The 25,203-nt window shown below is 41.0% G+C and overlaps 1 protein-coding gene across 2 annotated transcripts in view; it reads left to right on the top strand.

Annotated features, from left to right (window-relative positions):
• Positions 1-21,547: 21,547 nt before the first annotated feature.
• Positions 21,548-25,203, top strand: part of Cxadr (CXADR Ig-like cell adhesion molecule) — a 59,918-nt gene continuing 56,262 nt past the window's right edge. For both annotated transcript variants that reach the window (XM_042676818.1, XM_042676817.1), the window contains exon 1: positions 21,548-21,698. In XM_042676818.1, coding sequence (XP_042532752.1) covers positions 21,656-21,698 — 43 coding nt within the window. In that variant the 5' untranslated portion in view covers positions 21,548-21,655. The remainder of the gene's footprint in view (positions 21,699-25,203) is intronic.

Here is a 25,203-nt window from a genome sequence, read left to right as displayed (position 1 = left end):
CTTCTTATCTTTATGGATAGTATATTTAAGTGTGTATGTGGGGCTGTGGCTTAGTGGTAGAGTGCTTACCTAGCATGCATGAAACCCTGGGTTCAGTTCCTCAGTACCACATACACAGAAAAACGTGGACGTGGCTCTGTGGATCAAGTGGTAGAGTGCTAGCCTTGAGCAAAAGAAGCTCAGGGACAATGCCAAGCCCCTAGTTCAAGCCCCAGGACTGAAAAAAAAAAAAAAAAAAGTATATATGTGTGCACAGAACTCAAGGGAAATAAGATGAAAAAGTACTGTAGTAGAACTCACTGGACACTGATGAAAATGAACTATACAACCCATGGGTTGTATACACAACTCATTGGGAGAGAATGAGGGAAGAGAGACACTGTGCAAAAGGAAATGTACTCATTACCTGACTCACGTAATTGTTAATCCCTCTGTACATCACCTTTACAATAACAATAAAGTAAATTAATTTAAAAAATTGTTAGACTAAGCCAGTAGTAGTGGCACACATTTATGATCCTAGCTATTCAGGAAGCTGAGGAAGAATGCGCTTGTAGGTCTGAGAGTTTAAGGCCAGTATGGAAAAAAAAAAAAGATATGGGACCTTAGCTCCAAAAAAGAAAGGGAAAAAAAAGAATGTATATTTTATAATAAAAAATAAATTTTGCCATTAGTTGTCTTAATCCGAAACTTTCAATGCCAAGAATGTTCTGAAATGAAGATTGTGACACACATGCCAGCAAGAAAAGCCACAGCATAGCCACATCTGAGCTGCTTTCACCCAAAAGTCAGTACTGAGGAGAAACAAGACTTGGTGGGAAGAGTGAGTTATATTCAATAGCCAGCATCTTGCAAAACCATCTTGGAGAACTTAGTTGCATAAAGAGCTTTTATAGGGAGAGAAAGGAAAAACAGGGCAGGAAGGCTATGTGCCAAGCAGAGTTTTCATTAGCCAGGCCATTTGTCTCCTTTTTCTTCTTCTCTGTCTAATATTGCAATCTATACACACTTTCCTAGAGCTAGTTCCTATGATTCTTTTAAGACAGATGGATTACAAAGACTAATAAGGAAGGGTACAAATTCTGATATGGTATGAAGGTATGCAGGTCACTAGATGATCTAGGCTTTCTAAATTTAAACGATTAGTAACAGCATCTTAAACAGTTAGATGAAGCTTTTCTTTAGAACCTTTGAATATGGGTAAAAGGGAAAGAATGAGAAAGGACCTCTCCAATTGGCAAAGCCCAAAGGATCAGCCATTATTATGGAATAAGTTCAACCGCCAGCACCAAGACTAGATAGAGGCTAAAAAATATGCCCAATGGCCTTTGAGATCTAAGCATTAATTAATCAATTAATGATTTGAGAAAGGAAAGCATTCATTTTTCCACATACAAGGACATTGGCTATTAGTAAGAGGGGCAGGAAAATGCAATGTAGGAAGAGTTTTGCACTGGGATAGTTTCTAAGAGAAAGTGCTTGCAGCATCTGGAGTGCTTAGGGTTAGTAGTTGAGCAAATTTAAAAGTAAACAGGAGGATCAGCTAAGGGTGAAGAAGACTAAACATTGTGCAGTAACAAGCTATAGTCTCCTGTTGACTTTTCTCCAGCAGCTGTTCACCGATTAACTACTCTTATCTCTTACCTCTGACAAACTCCAGCACTGGAATGAAATTGAAAGCATCTCAGTTTTTTAAAATCTATTTAATTACTATCTTCTGCCATTGGAATAAATTCCTCACATTTTTACTTACTTAAAACACACACCTACACACAACCTCCCTACAATGTCGATAAATCTATGTTTTGGGGAAATGATTGCCAGAATGAAAAATCACCCAACAGACAATGTCATCTTTGAGGAAAATTACTAGATATGATCGGTTACTTCCTGTTTGCAAAGTAATAGACCTGATACCAGTGTTTGCTGATGCTGCTGCCACTGCTGGCCCACTTGCAGAGGGTACTGTTTTGAAGCCAGTGTCGGATGTAAAGGGCAACGTGTTTTTAATCTGATTTTTGAAGTCAGATGGCTTGAAGTCAAATTGCCAACTTTGCCATTCACTAGGGTTATTAATAGTGACATACATTTGTACATGTGCCAAATAGGAATTTACATTATCCTTGCCTCAAAGAGTATGGCAATGATTAGACAATAAAATATGTTATTTTCTTAGTTTATGCTTATTAAGTGTTTATTAGCTAGGCAGTAATATTGCTATTATTGACAAGAAGCATACAACCGATGTCACTCAGGGTGTCTCATGCAATAGATCACTTTTTCTAGTTGTTAATTACAACTCCTCACTTAGCCAGAGGAACATGGATAGCAGACACTGTGCTAACACTTGAAAAGACCGGTTCAAATGTGAACCAAGTGGGACTCCTCCAGTCCCCGGGAGATCTAAATAAATTTTACCCAGTTCATGTACTGTGTAATTCCAGTACAATAACAATTTTTGCTTCTTTTTCAACTACTAATTAAAAATTACCAGAGATGTAGGCATAGTGGCATACTAAGGAGACTGAGACATCTCAAGTTCAATGCCAGCTTGGGCTTTTTAGCAAGACTCTGTCTCAAAAATAAGTAAATAAATAAATAGGTAAATAATTATCTGGAGAAAACACAATTTTCAGAAACTTCTACATATTGTCAAGAAGGGCTCCAAATATGCTAACCCCCACTAAACTCCGAATTTCCTAATCTCAAAAGACACAGTTTAAAGCACTACTTTCAAATTGCTGCCTGTTGAACTACATTATGAATTACTAACCTGCATTACAAATTTTATAAATTCCTCCTTGGAACTTGCTCTAGCCCACAGCTTGAAGGCAGAATCATAAAAGATCCTGAGCTAAGATTCCTGATCCTTAGAAACTATGCACGGTAATAAGGGTTTGTTGAGTTAAGTGACCAAAATTTCCAGTAATGGCTTCATCACAACCAATATTAAAAACAATCTTCAAAAGGGGAAATAGAATGCGATCCAAAAATAATATACATTGTGACCCAAGAATAATATAGTCAGACAAGAGGTTATTCATGAGTAAAAGTAAGTAGGTATTTTCACAGATGAACATTTTTAGGCCTGGCCATATCCACTAAAAGACCTACTATGCCAGATGTCTGTGGCTCACACCTGTGATCCTAACTACTCCAGAGGTTGAGACCTGAGGATCACAGTTTGAAGCTAGTCCAGGCAGCAAAGTCCATGAAATTCTTATCTCCAAGAAACTACTCAGAAAAAGCCAGAATGGTGCTGTGGCTCAAATGGTAGAGTGCTGGCCTTGAGCAAAGAGGGTCAGAGACAGCACCCAGGCCTTGAATTCAAGCCCCAGAACCACCAAAAAGGAAAAAAAAAAAATCTATTCTAGTTGCTAAGGAAAAAATAGTCAATTAATACATTAATAAAATAAAGCATCAGAAATGAGAAACCTGGTGGGGGAGGGGGGGATGGATGATGAATATTGCCACTTTTCAGCTGCAAAGATACACCAAGATATTACAGAAATTTTGATACAGACTGGGAGGATAAATGGTAAAAACGGAACCATGCATAGATAATAATAATATGAACAACCAACAGGGGAAACTAGATCCCTAAACCTTTTTCCCTGGATAATTTAATATCAGCTCAAATGCAATTTCTTTTTCTTTCTCTCTTTCTTTTTCCTTCTCTCTTTTCTTTTCTTTTCTGTTTTTGGTGTTGGTTCTAGGGCTTAAACCCAGAGCCTTGGCATTGTCCCTGAACAAAGGGTAAAGCTGGTACTTTACCCTTTGAGCCATAGCACCATTTCTGGGTTTTTGGTAATTTACTGAAGATAAGAGTCTCATGGGTTTTGCTTCCCCAGCTGGCTTTCAGTCAAGATCCTCAGATCTCAGCCTCTTGAGTAGTTAGGATTATAGGCATAAGCAACCCATGCCCAGTTCAAATGTAAAATTGTTACGGAAAAATAAACGATTCCAACACCTGTGAATGTTTCACAATCATTATGAACCTCTTGGGAATTAGTATCTGATGATGAAGAAATATGCTGACTTTGAACTTCAAAAATTCATTTAGTGATACTTGTTTCTTTTATTGAGTTATAAATTTGAATTAATATTATATTTAGCATTCAATTATCAACTTATTTGTGTCTTTCATTCTTCCTCCCTCCACTGAAAAAGCCTTCCACTGTGTGGCTTTTTTTCCTCAGGTACTAGAGTTTGAATTTAACTTTGAACTTTCTAGGCTAGTGCTTTACTGCTGAGCCATAATCCCATTAAGTGTCATTTTATAGTAATAGATTCTGACTTTTTTTATTTTCATTTTTGTGCCTTTCCGCATCTATGTCTACAGCTAGCCTAAGGGAAAGCCAAGACTGGTATAAAACAAGCCAAGGCAGTCACAAATTTAAATTTCTTCAGACCTTTTGAAACTCTATGTTTTTGTCATTTTCTTTCAAAATTAATCTAGGAGATGCTAGGGAATATTTTACCTGAACAACTTAGTCTAGTTCTGGGAACCATTTTTTCCTCTATAATATATATATTATATTAAATGAGCAATTGTTAATCAATGAAGGAAATTTGGGGGGCATTGACCTTAGTTTTCTCTGAAGTGAAGCAAATGAATATTTCCCTATAGTAAGAATTGAATGAGATAATGTAAATAAAATTCTTAGCAGTGTCAATAGAACAAGAAAGAGCTCCATAGAAATCAGCTATTTAGCTGAGCACTGGTGACTCATGCCTATAGTCCTAGCTACTCAGGAGGCTGAGACCTGAGGATCACAGTTCAAAGCCGGCCTGGACAGGAAAGTCCGTGAGACTCTTACCTTCAATTAACCACCAAAAAACTGGAAGCAGTGCTGTGGCTCAACCAGTAGAGCACACCTTGAGCTAAGAGCTGAGGGACAGCGCCACATCCAGAGTTCAAGCCACCCCACCACCAACAACAACAAAAAAGAAATGAGCTACTCATGGACCTGGGGATTTGGCTCAGTGGAACAGCACTTGCTTGGCTAGTGCAAGGCCCTGAGTTCAGTCCTCAGCTCTGGAAAAAAAAAAGAGAGAGAGAGAAAAAAAATCAGCTACTCATTCATTACCTTTGTTTTGAATTTTCCATAAAATCCTCCCAAATGACATATCTCACAAATATTGTGGACAGATTTATGGAGCTGCAGCTCTATAAAAGTTCTGAGAGAGCTAAGAAAAATAATGCAGCAAAAATATGATCTGTGTGTGACTGAATCATTTCCTGTTATTTACACATCATATATGTTTCCTGAAGTTGCGATTGAATTTGCTCCATTAAACTTCCCTTCTATGCTGTGCTATGGTATTAGTTAATGGAAAGAATGCAGATAAAGTGACAAGTGAGATAATAATTTTTAGTAAACTTAAAATTAAATTGATATGGTTAATGAGAGCAAAAGTAATGTATAAATTATATAGATAATTTCATCATTATCTTATGATTTTTTTTAACCTCTAAGAAAGGAAAAAAAAAACAGAAATACTGGATACCCTCCTATGGTATTTAAATCCCAAGCAAAATAGAGGAATAAATCATTTGTAAATCTTATTATTTTCACTAATCAATATGCATATCCTCACTGGCAAAACAACAAATGTTGCTGTCATAATTAAGATTTTTTCATCATTTGTGATCTATTGACAGTAATGATATAAAGAATTGAGAAGTAAGATATCATTGCAAAGGTTTCAAAAAATGACGAAAATACACAAAATTTGATTGCTTTTATCAAAACATGGAAATTGAAATAAAAGTAAAAGAACAATCTAACATTTACATTTTTAGAAAATTATTTTTCCTTTAAAATGTTCTATGGAGAAATTAAAGGCAAGTACAAAGTAGATAGCTAATCTTGTAGTTAGTTATAGATTTTAGGTTATATCTGTGGCATATATTTGAATATAGTTAAGTCTAGTTGAAGAATTTAGCCCTTCTATTCTACAAGACAGGCAAATATCATAGAAGTTAAAAACTTGAGGGTTTTTTTGTTGTTTTTTTTGGGGGGGGTCCGGTCGTGGGGCCTGAACTCTGGGCCTGGGCGCTGTCCCTCAGCTCTTCAGCTCAAGGCTAGCGCTCTACCACTTCAGCCACAGTGCCACTTCGGCTTTTTTCTTTTTGGTTATGTGGTGCTGAGGAATCAAGCCCAGGGCCTCAGGCATGCAAGGCAAGCACTCTACCACTGAGCCACCTTCCCAGCCCCATAACTTGAGTTTTTTGTTTTTCATTTTTTTGGTTTTTTGCCAGTCCTGGGGCTTGAACTCAAGGCCTGTGCATTGTCTATGAGCTTCTTTTGCTCAAGGTTAGCACTCTACCACTTTGAGCTACAGTACCACTTCTGGCTTTTTCTGTTTATGTGGTACTGAGGAATCCAACCCAGGGCTTCATGCACGCTAGGCAAGCACTCTACCACTAAGCCACATTCCCAGCCCCAGTAACTTGAGTTTTTCTTTTCATTTCTTTTCTTTTGGTCAGTCGTGGGGCTTGAACTCTGGGCCTGGGCATTGTCCCTGCGCTCTTCAGCTCAAGACTAGAATTCTACCACTTGAGCTACAGCACCACTTCTGGTTTTCTGGTGATAAGAGTCTCACAGACTTTCCTGCTCAGGCTGGCTTTGAACTGCAATCATCAAATCTCAGCCTCCTGAGTAGCTAGGATTACAGGCATGAGCTACAGGTACCCGGCTAGTATCTTGAGTTTTAAAAACTGACTGACCCAGGTTTAGATATCCTTATTTACCAGTACAGTTAGTTAATATAATCTCTCCAGAACACCCAGATAGCTATATTTAACTCATGCTTGTATAAGAATTAAATGAAATTAGAAATATAAATGTTCAACATTTTATCTAAACTCTTAAGTAGTACTTACTAAATATTACTATTATTATTAGCCTGTAACATAAAGAAATTTTAATTACTATGATTTTGCACCACTAATTTAGAATTTGTGATAACTGTAACACTGGTAATTTCCAAATGAAAAATTGTTGATTCCACATCCTACATTTTATAAGTATAAAATTGGCATTCCCATTTTCTTTGGCTTTTCTTTCTTTTTCTCCTTCTTTTCTTTTCTTCTTCTTTTTTTTTTTTTTTTTGTCAGTCATGGGGCTTGAACTCTGGGCCTGGGCACTGTCCCTGAGCTCTTCAGCTCAAGGCAAGTGCTCTACCACTTGAGCAACAGCACGACTTCCAGTTTTCTGGTGGCTAAGGACTTTCCTGCCCAGGCTGACTATGAACCATGATCCTCAGATCTCAGCCTCCTGAGTAGCTAGGATTACTGGCATGAGCCAATGATGCCCAGCACTTTCTTGGTTTTAATAAGTATTTCTTCTTTCAGCAGACTGCCACAATTTTAAATAAAAACTATTTTCCAATGCGTTACACATTTTGAAAATCTGACTATAGCTTAATACTTTTAACTATCAAAGCCATTATAAATCCAGTACTTAATATCCACCTAGTTCACTCCATAAAGGATGATTCAATCTCTGTGTGCAGGTACATATATGCCCATCTAGGCATCTGTGAATAATACAAATTGCTCCGTCTCATGTACTATATCAAATGCCACCTTATTCTTTTCATTTAGTGTTTGAGATGGAACATGTCAGTGTTGCCCAGACTGCTCTGGAAACTCATAGACTCCTGGGATCCTCCTATCTCAGCTTCCTAAATGAGATTATAGACAAGTACCACCGTGCTAGTCCTCATGTGATTCTTTCTTGATCTCCTGTGCTGGGGATCAACGCCAGGACTTACTACAGGTTACACAAGTGACCTACCACTGAGCTCCACCTTCAGAGCTGTTTTTGTGAGACAATGTGTCTTTCTAGGTAGCCCATCTTCTTGCCTCAGCCTCCCAAGTGCTGGGATTACAAATGTCACCCAAGATACCTGGTTCATTTCAGTCTTCACAGTCAGTCAAACCAGGGGACATGGAAATCAATAAGAAAATGGATATTCTCTTCTTAGAAGGTTAGCAAGCACTAAGTGAGATTTATATTCAAGGTATCTGAGAAGAATTTGCTTTTTTTTTTTTTGTCCTATCTCTGACCTAGACACTCATGTCCTTTAGAAATTTCAGTCACCCTGAAGCAGGGCATTTTTCTGACATCAGAAACAGCCTGTTCTTAAATTTTCACATTTGATCAGAGTGAACTTTTGTTTCCAGGACATTGATGTGGAGAATCAATTATTTCTCTGGTGCCTGAATGATGTTAGCCTCAGAAAGGGATCATCTAGAGCAACAAAGCCTTCTGTGCTGGTACGTGCATTAAAATGCAAAAGGTGCTCCTGCTTTTTAATATATTCATTTTGTGGATGTTACTGTGACTTGTGTAGCAGGATCTACTGACGCCCAATAGTGGTCCCTCTTGCCCAGGTCTAAAAACAGAAGCATGCAGTAAAGTGAATATGACTTCCATTTTCAGAACACATAGGAGAGTACCTAGCAGTCCATCCAAGAACACATACCACTCATCACCACTGAACCCATCCTCTTTTCAAAATGCTTCTCCAGCTCCCCTAGCTGGCGGAGCAGACATTAGTATATACTGTCCAAACACAAACATTCGGTGTCTTTTGCTCCTGCCATCACTGGTGCTGCTGACCAGTGCTGGTCCTTCCTGCTGGAACAAGATACTGGAAATTGATGGGGCACATAAACTTCCTCATAACTGTTTATGTATGGTGCCAGTCACAGTAAACCAATTAACTCTACATGCAGACTGTCTACTAACAAAGCCTAGTTCTCTAGTCATCTTTGGTTATATCCATCTTTGTATTTCAGGGATCACTCCTCTTATAAGTAAATTAGGGGCCACATGTATTCAACTTACCCACTATTCACAGTACACTTCCAGTAATTTACAAGAAAATGCATTACTCTTCCTAATACTTCAGCTTTGGGCACTTAGCAGTTACTTAAAAATACTTTGGAGTGGTCTCTACTCTGGAATAGAGAACAGATAAAATGAATAAAAAGGGAGTTAAACAGAGTTACCAAGAAATCTAAATATCTAACTGGCCTCAATTTGTTGAAGACCACATCTACTTTTTATTCTTTTCCTGCCTTCATATTGGTGTCATTTTTCCTAAGAGATTAATAAGACACTTAGTAGCTGTTATTAGAAGTTGGACTTTGGAAACTAGACATGTTGTTTAGCAGATGGACTTTTGCAGTTCTGCAGAACTAACCTAATTACCCATTTTGAGTTGTCATCTGAGTTTCTATTTGAGCTGCCAATGTTTGTCCATTTGACTTTTCTCCTGTCCATTAAGCAATTTTACCGCATGATAGAGCATCTACCCGAAAAGAATTTCAGGAAAACAGCAGCCATGTGTTAAGAGCAACACGGGAGGTGCTAGAACTACTCACTCAAAATCCCTTTCTTTCCTTAATCAAGCAAGTAAGAAACTCCTCTTAGAATAAGGAATTCAAAGAAGATGTGGCCTAAAACATCTATGGAATATAGTCTGAAAAATTCTTACCAAGTTAGTATAGTCCTGGTTAGGCACTAAATGCATTTCTCTTTTACCAAGTATGTAAACTCTTTTTTTAAAAAATTCTAAGGCCAGGCGCCAGTGGCTCACACTTGTAATCATAGCTACTCAGGAGGCTGAGATTGAGCATCACAGTTCAAAACCAGCCCAGGAATGAAAGTCTGTGAAGATTCTTATCTCCAACAAATCACTAGAAAACTGGAACTGGCGCTGTGGCTTAAGAGGTAGAGTGCTAGTCTTGTGCCAAAGAGCTCAGGGACAGCACCCAGGCCTAGAGTTCAAGCCCCATGACCAACCAAAAAAAAAACAACAACAATTCCTCTGACTGTATGTATAGTTTTCTCAGGCATGTATGAAAAAAGAGCCCTTAATCTCTATTTGAATAATACAAACAGGAAAATGCTACACATCGCAATCACCTAAAAGAAATGTTAAACCTATACACATTAAACATAACTTATGCACTCTTCTCGCTTTTCTTAGGTTTCTACAGAGTCAACTGCCATTCCTATCCTCATCCAATACTTCTGGCCATTATGAATTGTGGGACTAACTGACACAACAGAACTTAATCTTCCTTTAGTAATATCTGCTACATTACTCCCCCATATCTATTTCCCTCTAGGGAAATAGAAAAAAAAGAGTAAACAACAAAGAAGAAAATCAACCATGTATTATTATTATTATTTATTTTTATTAGTCATGGGGCTTGAACTCTGGGCCTGGGCACTGTCCCTCAGCTCTTCAGCTCAAGGCTAGCGCTCTACCACTTGAGCTACAGCACAGCTTCCAGTTTTCTAAGTGGTTTATTGGAGATAAGAGTCTCGCACGGACTTTCCTGCCTGGGCTGGCTTTGAACCTCGAATCTTAGATTTCAGCCTCCTGAGGATTACAGGCATGAGCCACTGGCCCCTGTCCAGATTATTTTTTTATATTCAATTATGTTTATATAAAAATGAAATAATGCTTAAAGTCACACAAATACTTTCTAATAATAAGGAGAACCTTTTTTTCTTTCTTCTTTTTTTTGCAGGGATTGGGGAAAGATGGAGTCTTACTGTGTTATCCAAGTGGACCTTGAACTCCTAGGCTTAAGCCCAACCTCCTTTGTCCTCCTGAATAACTGAGACTACATAGGAGCACCATACTTTGCTTCAAGTGTTTTTGAGTAAGGTGAATGTAACTAACTTTTAAACCTATAAAACTAGGGATAAGCGAGATCACCTAGACAGAATGACTCTGCACAATGGTATAGTTCCTTTATATGAACTAGTAAACTTTACAAGCTTACAAGTCCTTTAGAACTTGATTTATGAGTTGGAATTATACGTTCTTCTACAAATAACTTAAATTAAATCAACATAACCAGGTGCTGATGGCTGACATGAGGAATCCTAGCTACTCAGAAGGCTTCTGAGTACTGAGGACTGTGGTTCAAAGCCAGACTAGACAGGAAAGTCTCTGAGACTTTTATCTCCAACAAACTACAAAACAAACAAAAACAAAAACAAAAAAAACTCCCCAAAATCCTGAAGTGGCTCAAATGCTAGGGTGTAGAGTGCTAGCCTTGAGTATAAGAAGCTAAGGGGGCAGCACTCAGGCCCTGAGTTCAAGCACCAGATGTACACACACACACACACACACACACACACAGTAAATCAATATTCATGTGAATGGTTCTCTTAGCCAAGGTGTCCCATCATGTCTAAAAAAATAGTCTTTTCCTGCCTGCTTATACTATTCCTACACACGCCACCCTTTCGCCTTCCCTTTCTTCTTCACTACTGTGAGCACAGGACTGATGGATCATAACATCACCTAAACTGCACAGCATCTTTGGTTCCCAAGCTTTCCATTCCTGCTCATGCATCACTCCTGCTACTCAATTCTTCCATCCCTGCTCAGAATCCTTCACAACCACTTTCCATCACCAACAGCGTTTGTTTGTACTGGATTACTTTCCCTACCAAATACATCTGTCAGCCCTACCTCTCACTTTGCCATCCTTTCTTCCTCATACTACAGACAACCAAAGTCCCGACTACAGATTCTTCTACTTGTTCTTAATCTGTGTGACACTGTTTCTGGAAAGAAAATAAGGTTTAGCAAGAAGTCTCAGTTACCAATTCTGTGTTGGAGAAAGAAAAGATGCTTTACTGGAATACCTAGTTGACCTAGACAATGCAAGTCCTCACATTCTTATATTTCATCATGTTCTCTCAAGAAAACCATGGTCTATGGGGCTGGGAAGGTGGCTCAGTGGTAGAGCGCTTGCCTTGCATGCCTGAGGCCCTGGGTTCGATTCCTCAGCACCATATAAGCAAAAAGAAAAAAAGCCAGAAGTGGCGCTGTGGCTCAAGTGGTAGAGCGCTAGCCTTGAGCTGAAGAGCTGAGGGACAGAACCCAGGCCCAGAGTTCAGGCCCCACGACCGGACCCCCCCTCCCCCCAAAAAAAGAAAAGAAAACCATGGTCTATATGGTATTTGTGGGTTCTATAGGAAATGTGTCTTTTTTTAAGCATGGTTGCTATGAAAAGTATTAAGATTTCCCAGCACTATAAAAATACTAACAATTCCTCAAAGGAGTGTAATCTAGGTTCCAAAATCTGACTTTCCAGCCAGGTCGTCTCTTTTTCTAGCATTTTCTCTTGGATGTACCTCAGGAGCCAAAAACCTAACATTTACACTCCTCCAAACCTGTTAACAGCACTCATCCACGAATTGTCCAAACCTAGAAACTTGAGACAGCTTTGATTGTTCTCTGTCCCTCACCACCCACATGTGACTAGGCTCAAATCTTTCTAGTCCTTCCCGTACAATATCTCTCCAAACGCTACTTCAGACTCCTCCAGGTTTTCCCTTGACAATCACCAAGATTTCTCCATTGGTCTCTTTCAGTTTGTTTCTTTGCACCCTCTTCAGATCTATTCTTGGCATACCTCTGTAGTTTTTTTCTCTAAGCATAGATAAGATTAGGACAGGCCTCTGTTTAAAAGGGAGAGTAAAAACAGAAGCGCTCCTTGGGGTGTTCTTTGTCCTAAACCCCAAAACTTGACTTCAGAAGAAAAGGGATTCTTGCCTGACTCTGTCCTACTTGAGCATCCAGGCTCATGAACTGAGGCTTTGCTGATGGTACTTGCCCGGGACACAAGTGTTTCAATAGTCAGAACATCCAGGCCTCTTTCTCAGGTGACCTAGAAAAACCTACAGGAAGTCTCTTCTCTCTAGGAGCCAAAAGCATGTGTCCTAGAGAGAGGAGTGGACTCTATGGATCCAGTGAGGACTACTGCTACAGAAATCATCCACTGCCTTTCCTCTCTAAGCTCAGATTTCCAATAGTCAGAGCTAACTTTGGTGTATATGATTGTTGATGTTTCCCTTAACCACAGTTGATATTTCCTCTTTTCACCAGTTCCCTTGCTTCTTGCCATCTTACTAGACTTTTAATGGTTTTAGTTTCTTAAGGCATACTATACATTCTTCTATTCCAATGTGTTATAATAACTTAGATTGCCAACTATTTTCTTCCTAAATGATCCTTTCCTTCCCTTCCGTTCCCTTCCCTTCCTTTCCTTCCCTTTCCTTTCCTTCCTTTCTTCCCTCCCTCCCTTCTTCCCACCTTTCCTCCTTCCCTTATTTATGATAAGTTGGACTCATATGTTCTTCTATAAACAACCTTAAATTAAATTGTGCCAATTAAATTAAATTGTGCCAGTCTTGAGGTTTGAACTCAGGGCCAGGGTGCTGTCCCTGAACTTTTGTGCTCAAGGCTAGCACTCTACCACTTGAGTCACCACTCCACTTCCTTCTTTTTGGTGGTTAAGTGGAGATTTAGATTTTTGTGGGGGGGGTCCTAGCTGGTTTAACCTGAAACTCTCAGAAATCAACCTGAGTAGGTAGGATTAGAGGTGTGAGCCAGCTCAAGTATTTTCTTTCTGATAATAATTTCAAGTTGGGGTTTTCAAATTCCCAAAAATATTTTTCCCCAAAATCAAACTTAATTCAGTCAATGAATATATTTTGAATCCATATTTAGAACTAAAGTGACTTAAAGCTACAAAAATTAGGAAAATAAGACATGTTCCTCTTTCCCACAGACCCTGCACTGTGACACAAATATTAATCAAATAATCAAAGCATTAGCAAGCAAAGCAATGAAGCAGTAGCAAGTATGAAATGGCACCTGTTGCCAGGTATAGTGACTCAAACCTGTAATTCTAGCTACTTCTACCTGGGAAGCTGAGATTAGGATCACAGTTCCAGGCAAGCCCCAGCAAAAACTTTGTAAGACCTCACCTTACCTGATAAAATGGTGATGTGCTAGCACATTCCTGTCACCCCAGTTATGTGGAAGTATAAATAGGAGGATCACAGCCCAGGCTGATCTGGACATAAATATAAGACCCCATTTGGCAAAACCAGAAAGTAAAAAGGGCTGGGGCATGGTTCAGATGGAATAGCACTTGTCAGGCAAATGCCTGGTTCTCCATGTCCCAAGGAAAAAGAAAAAAAAAAAAAAAAAGGAACAGTTTTAAGAGTCCTCGATTGGAAGTGGTCTAAAACTATAAATAGTAACAATTAAATAAAAGCTGTAACTGACCTTGGGAACAGCCTGTGCTCTTTTTTTTTAAAGCTAGAATTTGAATAGATTAGTCCAAGTTCCTTTAGGAAGAGACTATTTATATGAAATAAGAAAGTCAAGTGTTCATGCAAAAATGGCTACAGTTTTAGTAAGAAGTAGAATTCAGAATTCTTTTCTTTATCATATATGCAACTGAAAGCATTGAAGACTTTTATAGGGACAGACTATGTGCTATTGCCTACAGCATTATCAAAGAAAAAGGAGCTGACTGTGAACTATGTCCCTGACTCCTATAATAACGCCTGGTCAATGCTTAATACTGTCTCCAGCCTTGCAGAGATAATATAAAGAACAATGAATCATAATTGCTGAGTTCTTTGAACTTCTTGGATGAAAGATGTTTTACTGTCTATAAATGTAAAGTATTATTATTATTACCTATCAGACAGAATGCTGTCTCCAGCCAAGAAGAAATCAACAAAATGTAAAGTATATGATGCTCTATATACTTCTGTAGTATTTAAATTTATAATCTGGGATAAATTAAATGGGTGTAAAGCTGAGTAAGCCAAGCATCTTTGATATAGCATGCCTAAATCAGCTAGTGTCAAATGCACTAGGGTGTGTATGCCAAAACACTGCACATAAAAATTCGTCTAATTTTCTTTCTAAAGTTGCCTATCAAAATTAATACAAATTCCTAGAAAGAAGATACAAATTCCTGTGTGGCGTAGGTGGTTGACGCCTGTAATCCTAGCTACTCAGGAGGCTGAGATCTGAGGATCATGGTTCAAAGCCAGCCCAGGCAGATAAGGGTCCAGGAGACCCTTATCTCCAATAAACCACTCAAAAACTGAAAGTGGCGCTGTGGCTCAAGTGGTAGAGTGCTTGCCTTGAGCTGAAGAGCTGAAGAGCGCTGGGACAGGGCCCAAGCCCAGAGTTCACGCCCCACGACCAACAACAACAAAAAGATACAAATTCCTGGCTTAGCTTGCTCATCTTATTCATTGTCATTGAACAATAACAACAACAAAACCATAAAAACACCTTGGAGCCAGAATGCAAAGTATGAACATAAAGATAATATTTTTTTGACATTACAGAAAACAAAAAACCGCACTTGTACTCCTAGGTAAATACCATATCTGTTATGTATCTCTATTAGAAGACAAATTTAGTACTTTGTGGATCAATTTGGCATTAGAAAGAAAGTAGAGGGACTGGAATGACAGTAGCAGAAGGAGGTGGAGGTGAGATAGAAGGAGAAAAGAGAGGGCACTTTTGGAGTCAGTATTTACTCTTCCTTTCAGTGGAAACCTTCAGTATTATTGATATTACCAGAGCTTCTATTAAGGGTACCCTCATGGTACATAAGGGTAAAAGTATATACAGCCCCTAAATGCTAGTATGTGGTCCCTTAAATGCACTGAGAAATTTTTGCTGAGGATATTCCTCAGAATTAATTCACTATGCCCAGACGCTAGAGGATCCTACAAAAGATACTAAGTTCAATGTTTTGAAGTAATTTAATAAACTCTATGGAACAAGCTAAGTATAAATGCCTGGAGGATTAAAACCAAAGGAAAGATAATTTAAGTGAAAATCCATGCTATGGTTTGGATATGGGTCTAGTTGTTCTTTCTGAACATTCATTATATACATTTGATTTGTTGGAAGCAACTATTGGAACCCTTTAAGAGGTGGGGTATAGTGGGAGGGCCTTAGACTTGTGGGGGTATTGCTCTTGGAATGCAGCAGTAGTTTTCTCAAGTGAGTTCTCTAGAAAGTGTGTTGTTCTAAGACCTGAGCTTGGCCAAATCCAGTTCTTTGTTCAAGATGGCTGTGTTTGCATCTAAGATGTAGTTCCACCATTGTTGTCTACCATACATTATTCACCAGGACTCTCAACAGGAATGGGATAGAGTTATTAATGCCACTGTGTCTCCAAAACTGTGAGAGAAACTTTTTTTCCATAAGTAGCCTGTGTCAGTTTTAATCTGAATAGTAGATTCAACAAAACTAAAATGTAAAGTTTTTAACTAGGTAAACAAATATATATTAGTAGAATGACACAATATAACATATATCTAATTGGCATACCAGAAAGTAAAATGAGAGACAATGTGGGAAAAAAAAATGTTGAAAATGAATTGAATATTGAGATTTTTCCTAGAATTCAGGGACAATACACACACCAACCTAAAGAAAATTTACTTGAAAGAGATGCTCAGTAAAATAATTTGCAAAGGGTTTACTTTTGCAAGGAGGAAAATGATCCTAGAAGTGTTATAAGATGAAAGAAAAAAAAGTTAACAGAGATACACAGAGAATTCTCATTAAACATTGGCTATATCAGAGACATGATAACATATCATTTACAAAGTGAACAAAAACAATTTGGATTAGAACATAAAATAGTCTAAGAATTTTGTATTATTCAGAAGTAAAATGTTCATTTTCTTTAGACTTTGAAATTTTAGATGTGCATGGGGATATCTCAATAGAATGGAGGGAAAAACCCTGAAAACAGGTGGTGAATTAAAAACAAGCATTCACCTGCATCCTATGAAAACTTCACCAAATTACAGTAAACAGAGTTGAGAATGCAGTTCTGTGGTAGTGTGTTTTCTTAGCATGTAACTGGGTCTACATTCAATCCGATAGCACTGAAAAAAAAAAGAACATTAATGTTGACACTACAACTAATATTTACACTCCTTCCCAGACATATTTCTAGAATGCTCTTCATCCCATGTTTACACTAAGCATTGGAGATTAGTGTCCTTTCTAAAATTAATGGTATGCGTTGTACTTCTCACCACTCTGATAGAATCCTAGTCATGAACTACTTAAAAGGAGGAAATGTTTACTTCAGATCAATGTTGTGGAAGTTTCAGTCCATAGTCCTGGGCTCCACTGGTTCTGGGCTCATGGTAAAGCAGAGCATCATGGTAAAACAAAGCACGTGGCAGAGCTACACACTCATGGTGGAGAGGAAGCAGAGATTGGAAGGACTGAGGGACCAAGTATAACCTTGGAAGGCACATCACCAGTGACCTACTTCCCTCAGCCAATCCCGACCTCCTATTTTCCAAACTTCCCAAAATAGGACCACCAACTGGGGAGCAAGCATTCCATGCAGAGAGAGGCATTTCATGTTCAAATCATGTTTGTTTTGGGTTCCTCACCCAAACTGATCTGATCTGAGTCCACAATAAAAATGTAATAAGTCCAGAACTTTCTATATTCTTTTTCTTTTCTATCCTATTTAAGTTTTGAACAGAAAACCATGATGGCAAGAAATTAGATGGTAGTGGTAAAGTCCAAAATAAAGAGAAAGAAGCAAGTAGACATAGGTTATTCCTTGATAAAAACATTTTAAAAGGCTAAATTTTGGTCTGTGTAAATTGATCACTTCTTATTTTAGGAATCTTTATATTAGGAATATATTAAAAATCTGCTTCACTCTGTACAACACCTTAATAGTAGCAGTAAAATTATATTAAAAATGTAAAAAAAAAATCTTCGTTAGCTAAGGACTGATTTGTGAATATAACATTCATACATAAAACTATACGTGCACATATTTTTTAAAAAAATTATTTTTGCCAGTCCTGGGGCTTGAACTCAGAGCTTATCCTTGAGTCTTCTGTGCTCAAGCCTAGCACACTAGCACTTGAGCCACAGTGACACCCACAGCCTTTTCTGTTTATGTGGTTCTGAGGAATCCAGGGCCTCATGCATGCTAGGCAAGCACTCTACCACTGAGCCAACTAAGCCATATTCCCAGCCATATACTCGTATACATTTGCAAAATAATTGTTTAGGGAGTTACTAAGTTGCTTTTGGGTGATATTATTCACAAAAGTAAGGTTTTAGTAAGGTAAATTCAACACAGTAATGAGAGCATTATCTAGATCCCTTATTATCCCTTTATATTTCTTCTTTTTCTTTTCTTTTTTTGTCAGTCCTGAGTGTGAGGTCTGCACAGGGTCATCTCCATACCTCTTGGCTAAGTTTCTGCCCCGTATCTGTTACCTAGATAACTGGCAGACCTAGAAGACCTGCTAGGTCACATCCTGGGCCACCTCTGGTCACATGCCTCCCATCTGACCTTAAGAGGGTTCTAGACCCTGAGGTCACATCCAGATCCAGTGTGACCACACCTCTTCCTGTCCCTGGCCTAGATAACCCCTGGCCTAGGGGTAGTTCTCACCTTCCTTTTCAAGCTATGCCTCTCCACCATGCATGGTGGGGGCAGCAGTTCAGTAAATAAACGTCTTTTCCTGCCTGAATAGCGCATGGTGTTCTCTTCATCAGCTACCTAATGAAATCTACCTATTTTATAAATCTTACATATGGTGCCATGACTTGGATGGGGTTTTTGAGTTGGAAATGTTAGAATTTCCTAGCCACCCCCTGTGCCTGGGAGCTGTCCCTGAACTCTTCAGCTCAAGGCTAGTGCTCTACCATTTGATCCACAGTACTACGTCTGGGTTTTTCTGCTTACGTGGTGCTGAGGAATTGAACCAGGGCCTCATGCAAGCAAGGCAAGCACTCTACTACTGAGCCACCTTCCCAGCCCATCACTTTATATTTCTATAAATTAAAGAAAAAGTCATGTGTGTAGCTAGTTTCTTCATACGTTTACCTATTATAGGCTAGGTAGGGGTAGAAATCCTTTCATTCTTAAGTATATCTTACCTTGGAATGTGATTAATTTTAATTACCTGTGGGTACGTTGACAGATCCATTACTGCTGAGAAGTTTGTGTAGGGATAGACACTTTATTAACCACAGAGTTATTTATGTCTGTCTAATAAGTACCTTCCTGATCGGCCAAGAATCACCTCTGTTGGTTTAGAGGCTACACAATATGGAGTGTTTGGTGCTGTACTGTGATAGGACAAGTTAATGGTTTGGATTGAATACCCAATACAATGAATAAATTGCATGCTCTGAAATTAAGGAGATAATCTCATTACAGCTTCCAGGAGACATAATCTCCAAGTTGGCAAGAAACAGAAAGTCTTTTTAAGGTGTCAGTAGACTTCAGTTACTTGCATTTAAGCTATTTTTTTTTAGTCATGAACCAAAGTCTAAAGATGACTTCATACAACTTTTTGAATAATAAGACTTTCACAATTACCTAAATTTTATAAGACTATCTCTTTAGGAACTTATATTTAGTCATCTAAGAAGCATAAAATATTAATGTGCTGAAATATATTTCATTTTTTTGTGTGTGGGGACCGGCCTTGAGGTCTCACACAACTTTTTTGCTCATGGGTGGAAGTCTGCCATTTCAGCTACATCTCCAGTCCAGCTTTTCTGTTGGTTAACTGGAGATTAACTTCACTGCCAGGGCTAGTTTTGAACCTGGATTGTCAAATCTCAGTCACCTGAGAAGCTAGAATTACAGGTGTGGCCACTGAGACCAGATTGTTTTTCAAGACAGAATCTCATTATGTAGCCACATCTGGCCTCACACTGGGAAAACACACCTGGCTTAAAATTTACCCTTTTAAAATATAAAAGATATTCTCAAAAGATATAGGAAAGCATAATGGTTTGCTATTATATATTTAAATAATGCTATGAACATGATACAGAAAATATTCAACTCCATAAATGCATGAGACTCTACTAAATGATATGCCTCCAATGTGCTCTGCTTCCAAGAGTGACAGAGATCAACAATGTATGTGTCTTTCCAGTTTTCTAGAAACAAAGTAAGAGAGGCAAAAATGTGAGGATAAGAAAAAAAATGGTAGGAAACAGCATAATATGAAAATTACTTTAGGTAATTTCTAAAATGGACTTTAGTTAGGGACTGTGAGGGATCTCCGGAGAGTGCATTTGATTTCTACTGGTGTAGGACCTAACAAGGGTAACAATGTAACGAATGGTTTCCACTATAAAGGGGTTCACACTACATAAAGCTCTCCGAAATCTGTGAGGTGGATACAGTTAAATTCTTTTTTATTAAATGAATTTCATAAAGCATAATAGAAATATAAAAGTTAAACATTACATACTTGTAATTATTCCTGTTTCCTCAATAGAAAGTTTCTAGCGATTGCCTCACATTGATACTTGCACTCCTTTTAGTTAAGACAGAATTGCCCTCAAATGAACTTAAAGTAGAATTATGGTGTGAGGCTCAGGTGGTGTGTGTTTTTAAAAACTTCTCCACATAATTTTAATGTGTGGCTAGGGTAAAAAAAAATGTCTGAGCTACTATTCTTCCCGATAATTTATTTTCTCTGCCCGGTCTTCTTTGAATTTTGCAATATTACTTTATTAGCTTCCATTTACTGAGAACTTACTGCGAGCCAGGCCAAGTGCCAAGCATCTCTTCAATGCATTATCTCATCTGATTTTCATCTCAACCCCGTGGGCATAGATACCACCTCTAAATAACTTGCCACGTAGAGTCCAAATTCTTACCACAGAGCTGTGTGACTTCTTTTCTCTAATTCGTCCCTGACTGGGTCCATCCAAAATATCTCTGCATCTACAAATAATCGTTCACTGGGAAAAGCAAGAACCAGCCGTGGAAGACAGACACCAGGAGATGGAAGCCATGCTGTATGTAGGGTTGAAGAGACTTTCAACTAGAACTCCGATTTCCTGGACCTCCCTTCCAATCGAATTCCTTTTATCTTTGAACGAATCCCAATTTCCAAGCTTCCCGTTCCTAACAGGCCATTTTTAGGGCAGGAATCGCCTACAAAGGCTAGGGGGCTGAGGGACAAAACCGATGGAGGGAGGAGTTGTTGCCCGAATCCACAGCCGCAGCTGGAGGGTGCCGGGGGGGGGGGGGGGGGGGGGGGGGGAGGACGTAGAAGAGCTTCTTTCGCGCCTGCTCCTATCACGAGAAGACCCTAGAGGCCAGAGCCGCACAACCCGATGTTCGGCCGTAAAAACACCCCAGGCCAGACTCGTGTCGCGGGGTCTTCACCCTTCACTACCCTGCAGGGTGGGCCGGCCGGGGCGGGGCGGGGCGGGGCGGGGCGGGGTCCGGTGCCGAAGCGCAGCTCCCCCTCCGGGGACCCACGCGCCCCGCCAGGCAGCCCCGCGCCCCAAGGTAGGGCGGGACTGCAGTTGTGCCAAGACTGACCGGCCCAATACTGCTTTAATGAGCGGGGTGAAGGTCGGCGCCCCGAACGTAGGCTGAGGGAGAAGGGTGGGAGCCAGGGCGTCCCGGCGCCCACCGAAGCTGCCGAGTCCCCGGAAGCGGCGCACGCGCCGCGCCTGGTTGTTATGGCAACGTCTCCCCCCCCCCTCCTCCGCGCGGCTGGGTGCAGCCAGGACTTACCAATGGGTCCTGCGAGCCTGGCGCCGGAAGTGACGCGAGTTCACCTGCCGAGCAGGGGCGGGGGCGGGGCGCGCGGGGGAGGGGCTCGCGGGGGAGGGGCGGGGAGGCAGAGGTGCCGCCGCCGCCGCCGCCGCCGCCCGGACACGGCTGAGAGAGTGTGCGGAGCTCCGGGAGATCCGGATCCCCAGCTACCTACCTGCAGCCGCTGCCCAGAATCGGGCCGCCACCATGGAGCTTCTGCTGGGCTTGGTGCTCCTGTGTGGGGTCGCGGGTGAGTAGCGGACCCCGGGATCCTCCGCGCCCACCAGCCAGGCCCCGGGGGCGCTTGGCTGCCCGCGGCCACCCGGGAACAATGGAACCTGGGGGGAGGGGGACGGGCGCGATTTGGGGGTCCTGCGGCCGTGGCGGCGGCGGTGCAGTTACTGCATCGCGGTGATTTCGGGGGCGGAGGGGGCGAGCGCGGGAGCCGGGAGGATGGAGCGCCCCTGCGGGCAGCAGCCGCGGCGGGGAGCCGGGGGTGCCCGAGGGGCGTGGGCATCCGGGCTCCACCGGCTCCACCGGGACCCACCGGGATCCGGGCGCTGCGGCGGCTGGGCGGCTCCGGGCGTGGCGCGGGGCGCGCGCGGCGGTACCTCGAGCTCTCTCCCGGGCTGTCTCTGCCCCGGCCCGGCTCCCCTTCGTTTTTGTTCGGTGCCGGCTCCGGGTGAGCCCCCTCGTGGTGCCCGGCCAGCCTTTGGACTGGATTTCCGAGCCCGGGGCGGCGAGTTTGCAGGTGTCGAAGCGGGGAGGCCGGATCGCGAACGCCCTCCGTGGACGCGGTGCGGTGGCGCGGCTCGGATTGTCCGGGCGCCCTCGAGGAACGCCTTGGGGTGGGAACCCGCACCAGGCTTCCACGTTCCGGGTCTCACGGGCCACGCGAGCCCAGACCCAGAGGTGCGACCGGCCCTGGCGGGGAGTCACGGAGGAGACCGTGGGAAACCTCAGCGCGTGGGGCTTGGATTGGGAATGAGTTGGTTCCTTTTGCAGATAATGATCTACAAGTAAGGACTCGTTGCGGGGTCATCCTGGTACGGGATTTCTCCGTGTGTGTCTGTGTGGCTGTGTGTGCGTTCCCTGGGAGGGAGAAAGAAGGCATTCTAAAAATGTGTGGATCCGTAGAAGGCATAAACATTTTGACATTTAGAAGACTGGTCCCCCCCCCCCCCCATCAGTGTGGAACCAACCAGCTGGTCGCCCCTGTCACACTAAAGAAGCACTTGCGGCATTTTATAAGCGATTGAGTCATTTTTAAAATAAAAGATCTGTAGGTAGGACTCCGGGAGGCATGTGGTGTAGCCTCCGGAAGGATTTTTTTTTTTTTAATTTAAAGGCTGAGAAGCCAGGTCGAGTGGCCCCGTCTGTGGGGATGGCTCCCTGCTTCCTGTTGAAATGTTAATTCCATTGTTGGATGCCACAGCTGTGAGCATTACTCCTGGGATCAACATTCTATTAACAACTCTAATCTTCGATCTGAGGCTATAGAGCTATCTCCACTTTTTCTTTCTTTCTTTCTTTCTTTTTTTAATTTAGGCTTGGCTAAAATTTCGAAAGTAAATAAGTAAATCTTCAGGGAAAAGATGGAGGGCGAACGAGGCGGTGTTCACAGAACCAGTTTACATGGTGCATTCCCACCTTTGGTCAAATTCTAAATTGAAGTTGAAGTTGGAAAAATATAGATTTATGACCTCTAGATAATGTTCAGGCCACATCTAAAGCAGAAAAGTGAAAGAAATACCAATACCACGTGCAGATTTTTTTGGGGGGAGGGAGGAGGCAGGGAGAGGAACAAAGTTCCTCAGTACCTGAGGTTTATTATGCTATTTTTTTCTTGATTGTCTCACTTTGACAGGCACAATCACAGTTAAAGCTATTTAAAGACATATCGTCATCCTGCACATAAAGTTTGCTTTAGGGTGTGGTGGATATATCATTAAAGGTCAAATGAACAAGACATTATTTTCCCACCCAGTTTTTCAGCTTAAGTAACAACTCAGGCTCAGTTAGCTCAGGCTAGCTGCTCAGGAGGCTGAGGTCAGGGTTCAAAGACAATCCAGGCAAGATCTATGAGATTCTTATCCCCCAATTAGCCACTGAAAGCTTGAAATGGAGCTGTGGTTCAAATGGTTGCGCACCAACCTGGAACTAAAAGGCTAAGGGACAAGTGCCCAGGCCCTGAGTTCAAGCCCTAGTATTAGCATGCGCTCATGTGTGCACACACATAAACACCACTCAGAAACTGTAATTGATGTGTGGCTTTGCTTGTGTTTTTAGATATTTCTAACCATGTTAGAAATGCATTGCCATGAATTCAATTTTTGGGTTGACATGATTGACTATCAGCAAATCAAGGCATCAAGGCTTACTTTTTTTTTTTTTTTTTTTGTGGCCAGTCCTGGGACTTGGAACTCAGCGCCTGGGCACCGTCCCTGAGCCTCTCTGTGCTCAAGGCAGCACTCTACCACTTGAGCCACAGCACCAATTCTGGGTTTATCTGTGTATTTGGTGCTGAGGATTTGAACCCAGGGCTTCAGGCATGCTGAGCAAGCACTCTACCACTGAGCCACATTCCTAGTCCCAAGGCATGCATCTTAAATATATTTCAATGCAAATGTGATCATCTAGATTTGTCTATAGGTCTTAAAGAGTTTTGTGTTTTAGTATGGTTGCTGATGGGATTGCTGGTGTATTATTTCAGTCATAAAAATAGAGAAACTGAGGCATGCAGTACTCTCCAATCTGTGCTGAAGTCACTAGCCATTTTACCTCTCTAACAACTGCTTTCCTCTTTGATTGCCTCTAACTGACATACTAATTTCTACTACTACTAATCTGTCATTTATTAACCTGCTGTTGGTGACTGTGTACCAAATATGATTAGCCTTTCAATTTTATGATCTTAGTCGAATCTTTTCAAGGGCATTCCTGGAGGACTCAAGATTCTCCAGCCCTTAGACCAGGTCTGGAAACTGAAGTGACCTATGTCTCTGCAATGTTGCCATTGCATAGTTTTTAAAGCACCAGAGTGTTGATAGATTCACACTGACAGTCTGAGTGACACGTCAGTGTTTCCTCTCCCAGCTTTTTTTTTTTTTTTTTGGGTCCAGTTGTGGGGCCTGAACTCTGGGCCTGAGCGCTGTCCCTCAGCTCTTCAGCTCAAGGCTAGTGCTCTACCACTTGAGCCATAGCGCCACTTCCGGCTTTTTTCTTTTTGCTTATGTGGTGCTGAGGAATCGAATCCAGCTTTTTAGCCCTTGGATGTTGGCCCAGTCACTGACTTTTCTGAGCCTCAGTTTCTTTATTGAGAATTGGGAGCATTGGGAGGGGAGGGAGAGATGTTGGTCAAAGGATACATTATTTCAGTGAGATAGGAATAAGTTCAAGAGATGTATTGTTAAACATGCTGACTGTATTTAACAGCATACTCTTGAAATATTTGAGTAGATTTGGTGTTATCTCAAAATGGTTTGAGAATGCATATGATAATTAGCTTGATATAGTCTTTCCACAGTGTTTTATCTTTCTGACTACATTGTCTTTTTTTGTTTGTTTTGGTTTGGATTTTGAGACAGGATTTTGCTGTATATCTAGGTTTTCTGAGAACTTGTAATCCTTTTGAGTCTACTTTTGGAGTTCTGGGATGTTGCATCACACCTAGCTCTTCTTGTTCTCTTTTTTATCTCTTTTCTTCAGTTGCCAAAAGTAAAGATAACTCTTGGACCAAATGGATTTATGTCCTT

This window comes from Dipodomys spectabilis, unplaced genomic scaffold (genome assembly GCF_019054845.1).
Source record: "Dipodomys spectabilis isolate Male_0828 unplaced genomic scaffold, ASM1905484v1 ptg000032l, whole genome shotgun sequence".
NCBI classification, from domain to species: Eukaryota; Metazoa; Chordata; class Mammalia; order Rodentia; family Heteromyidae; genus Dipodomys; species Dipodomys spectabilis.
Note: the sequence above shows the minus strand (reverse complement) of the source record. Positions and strands in the feature narration are given on the sequence as shown.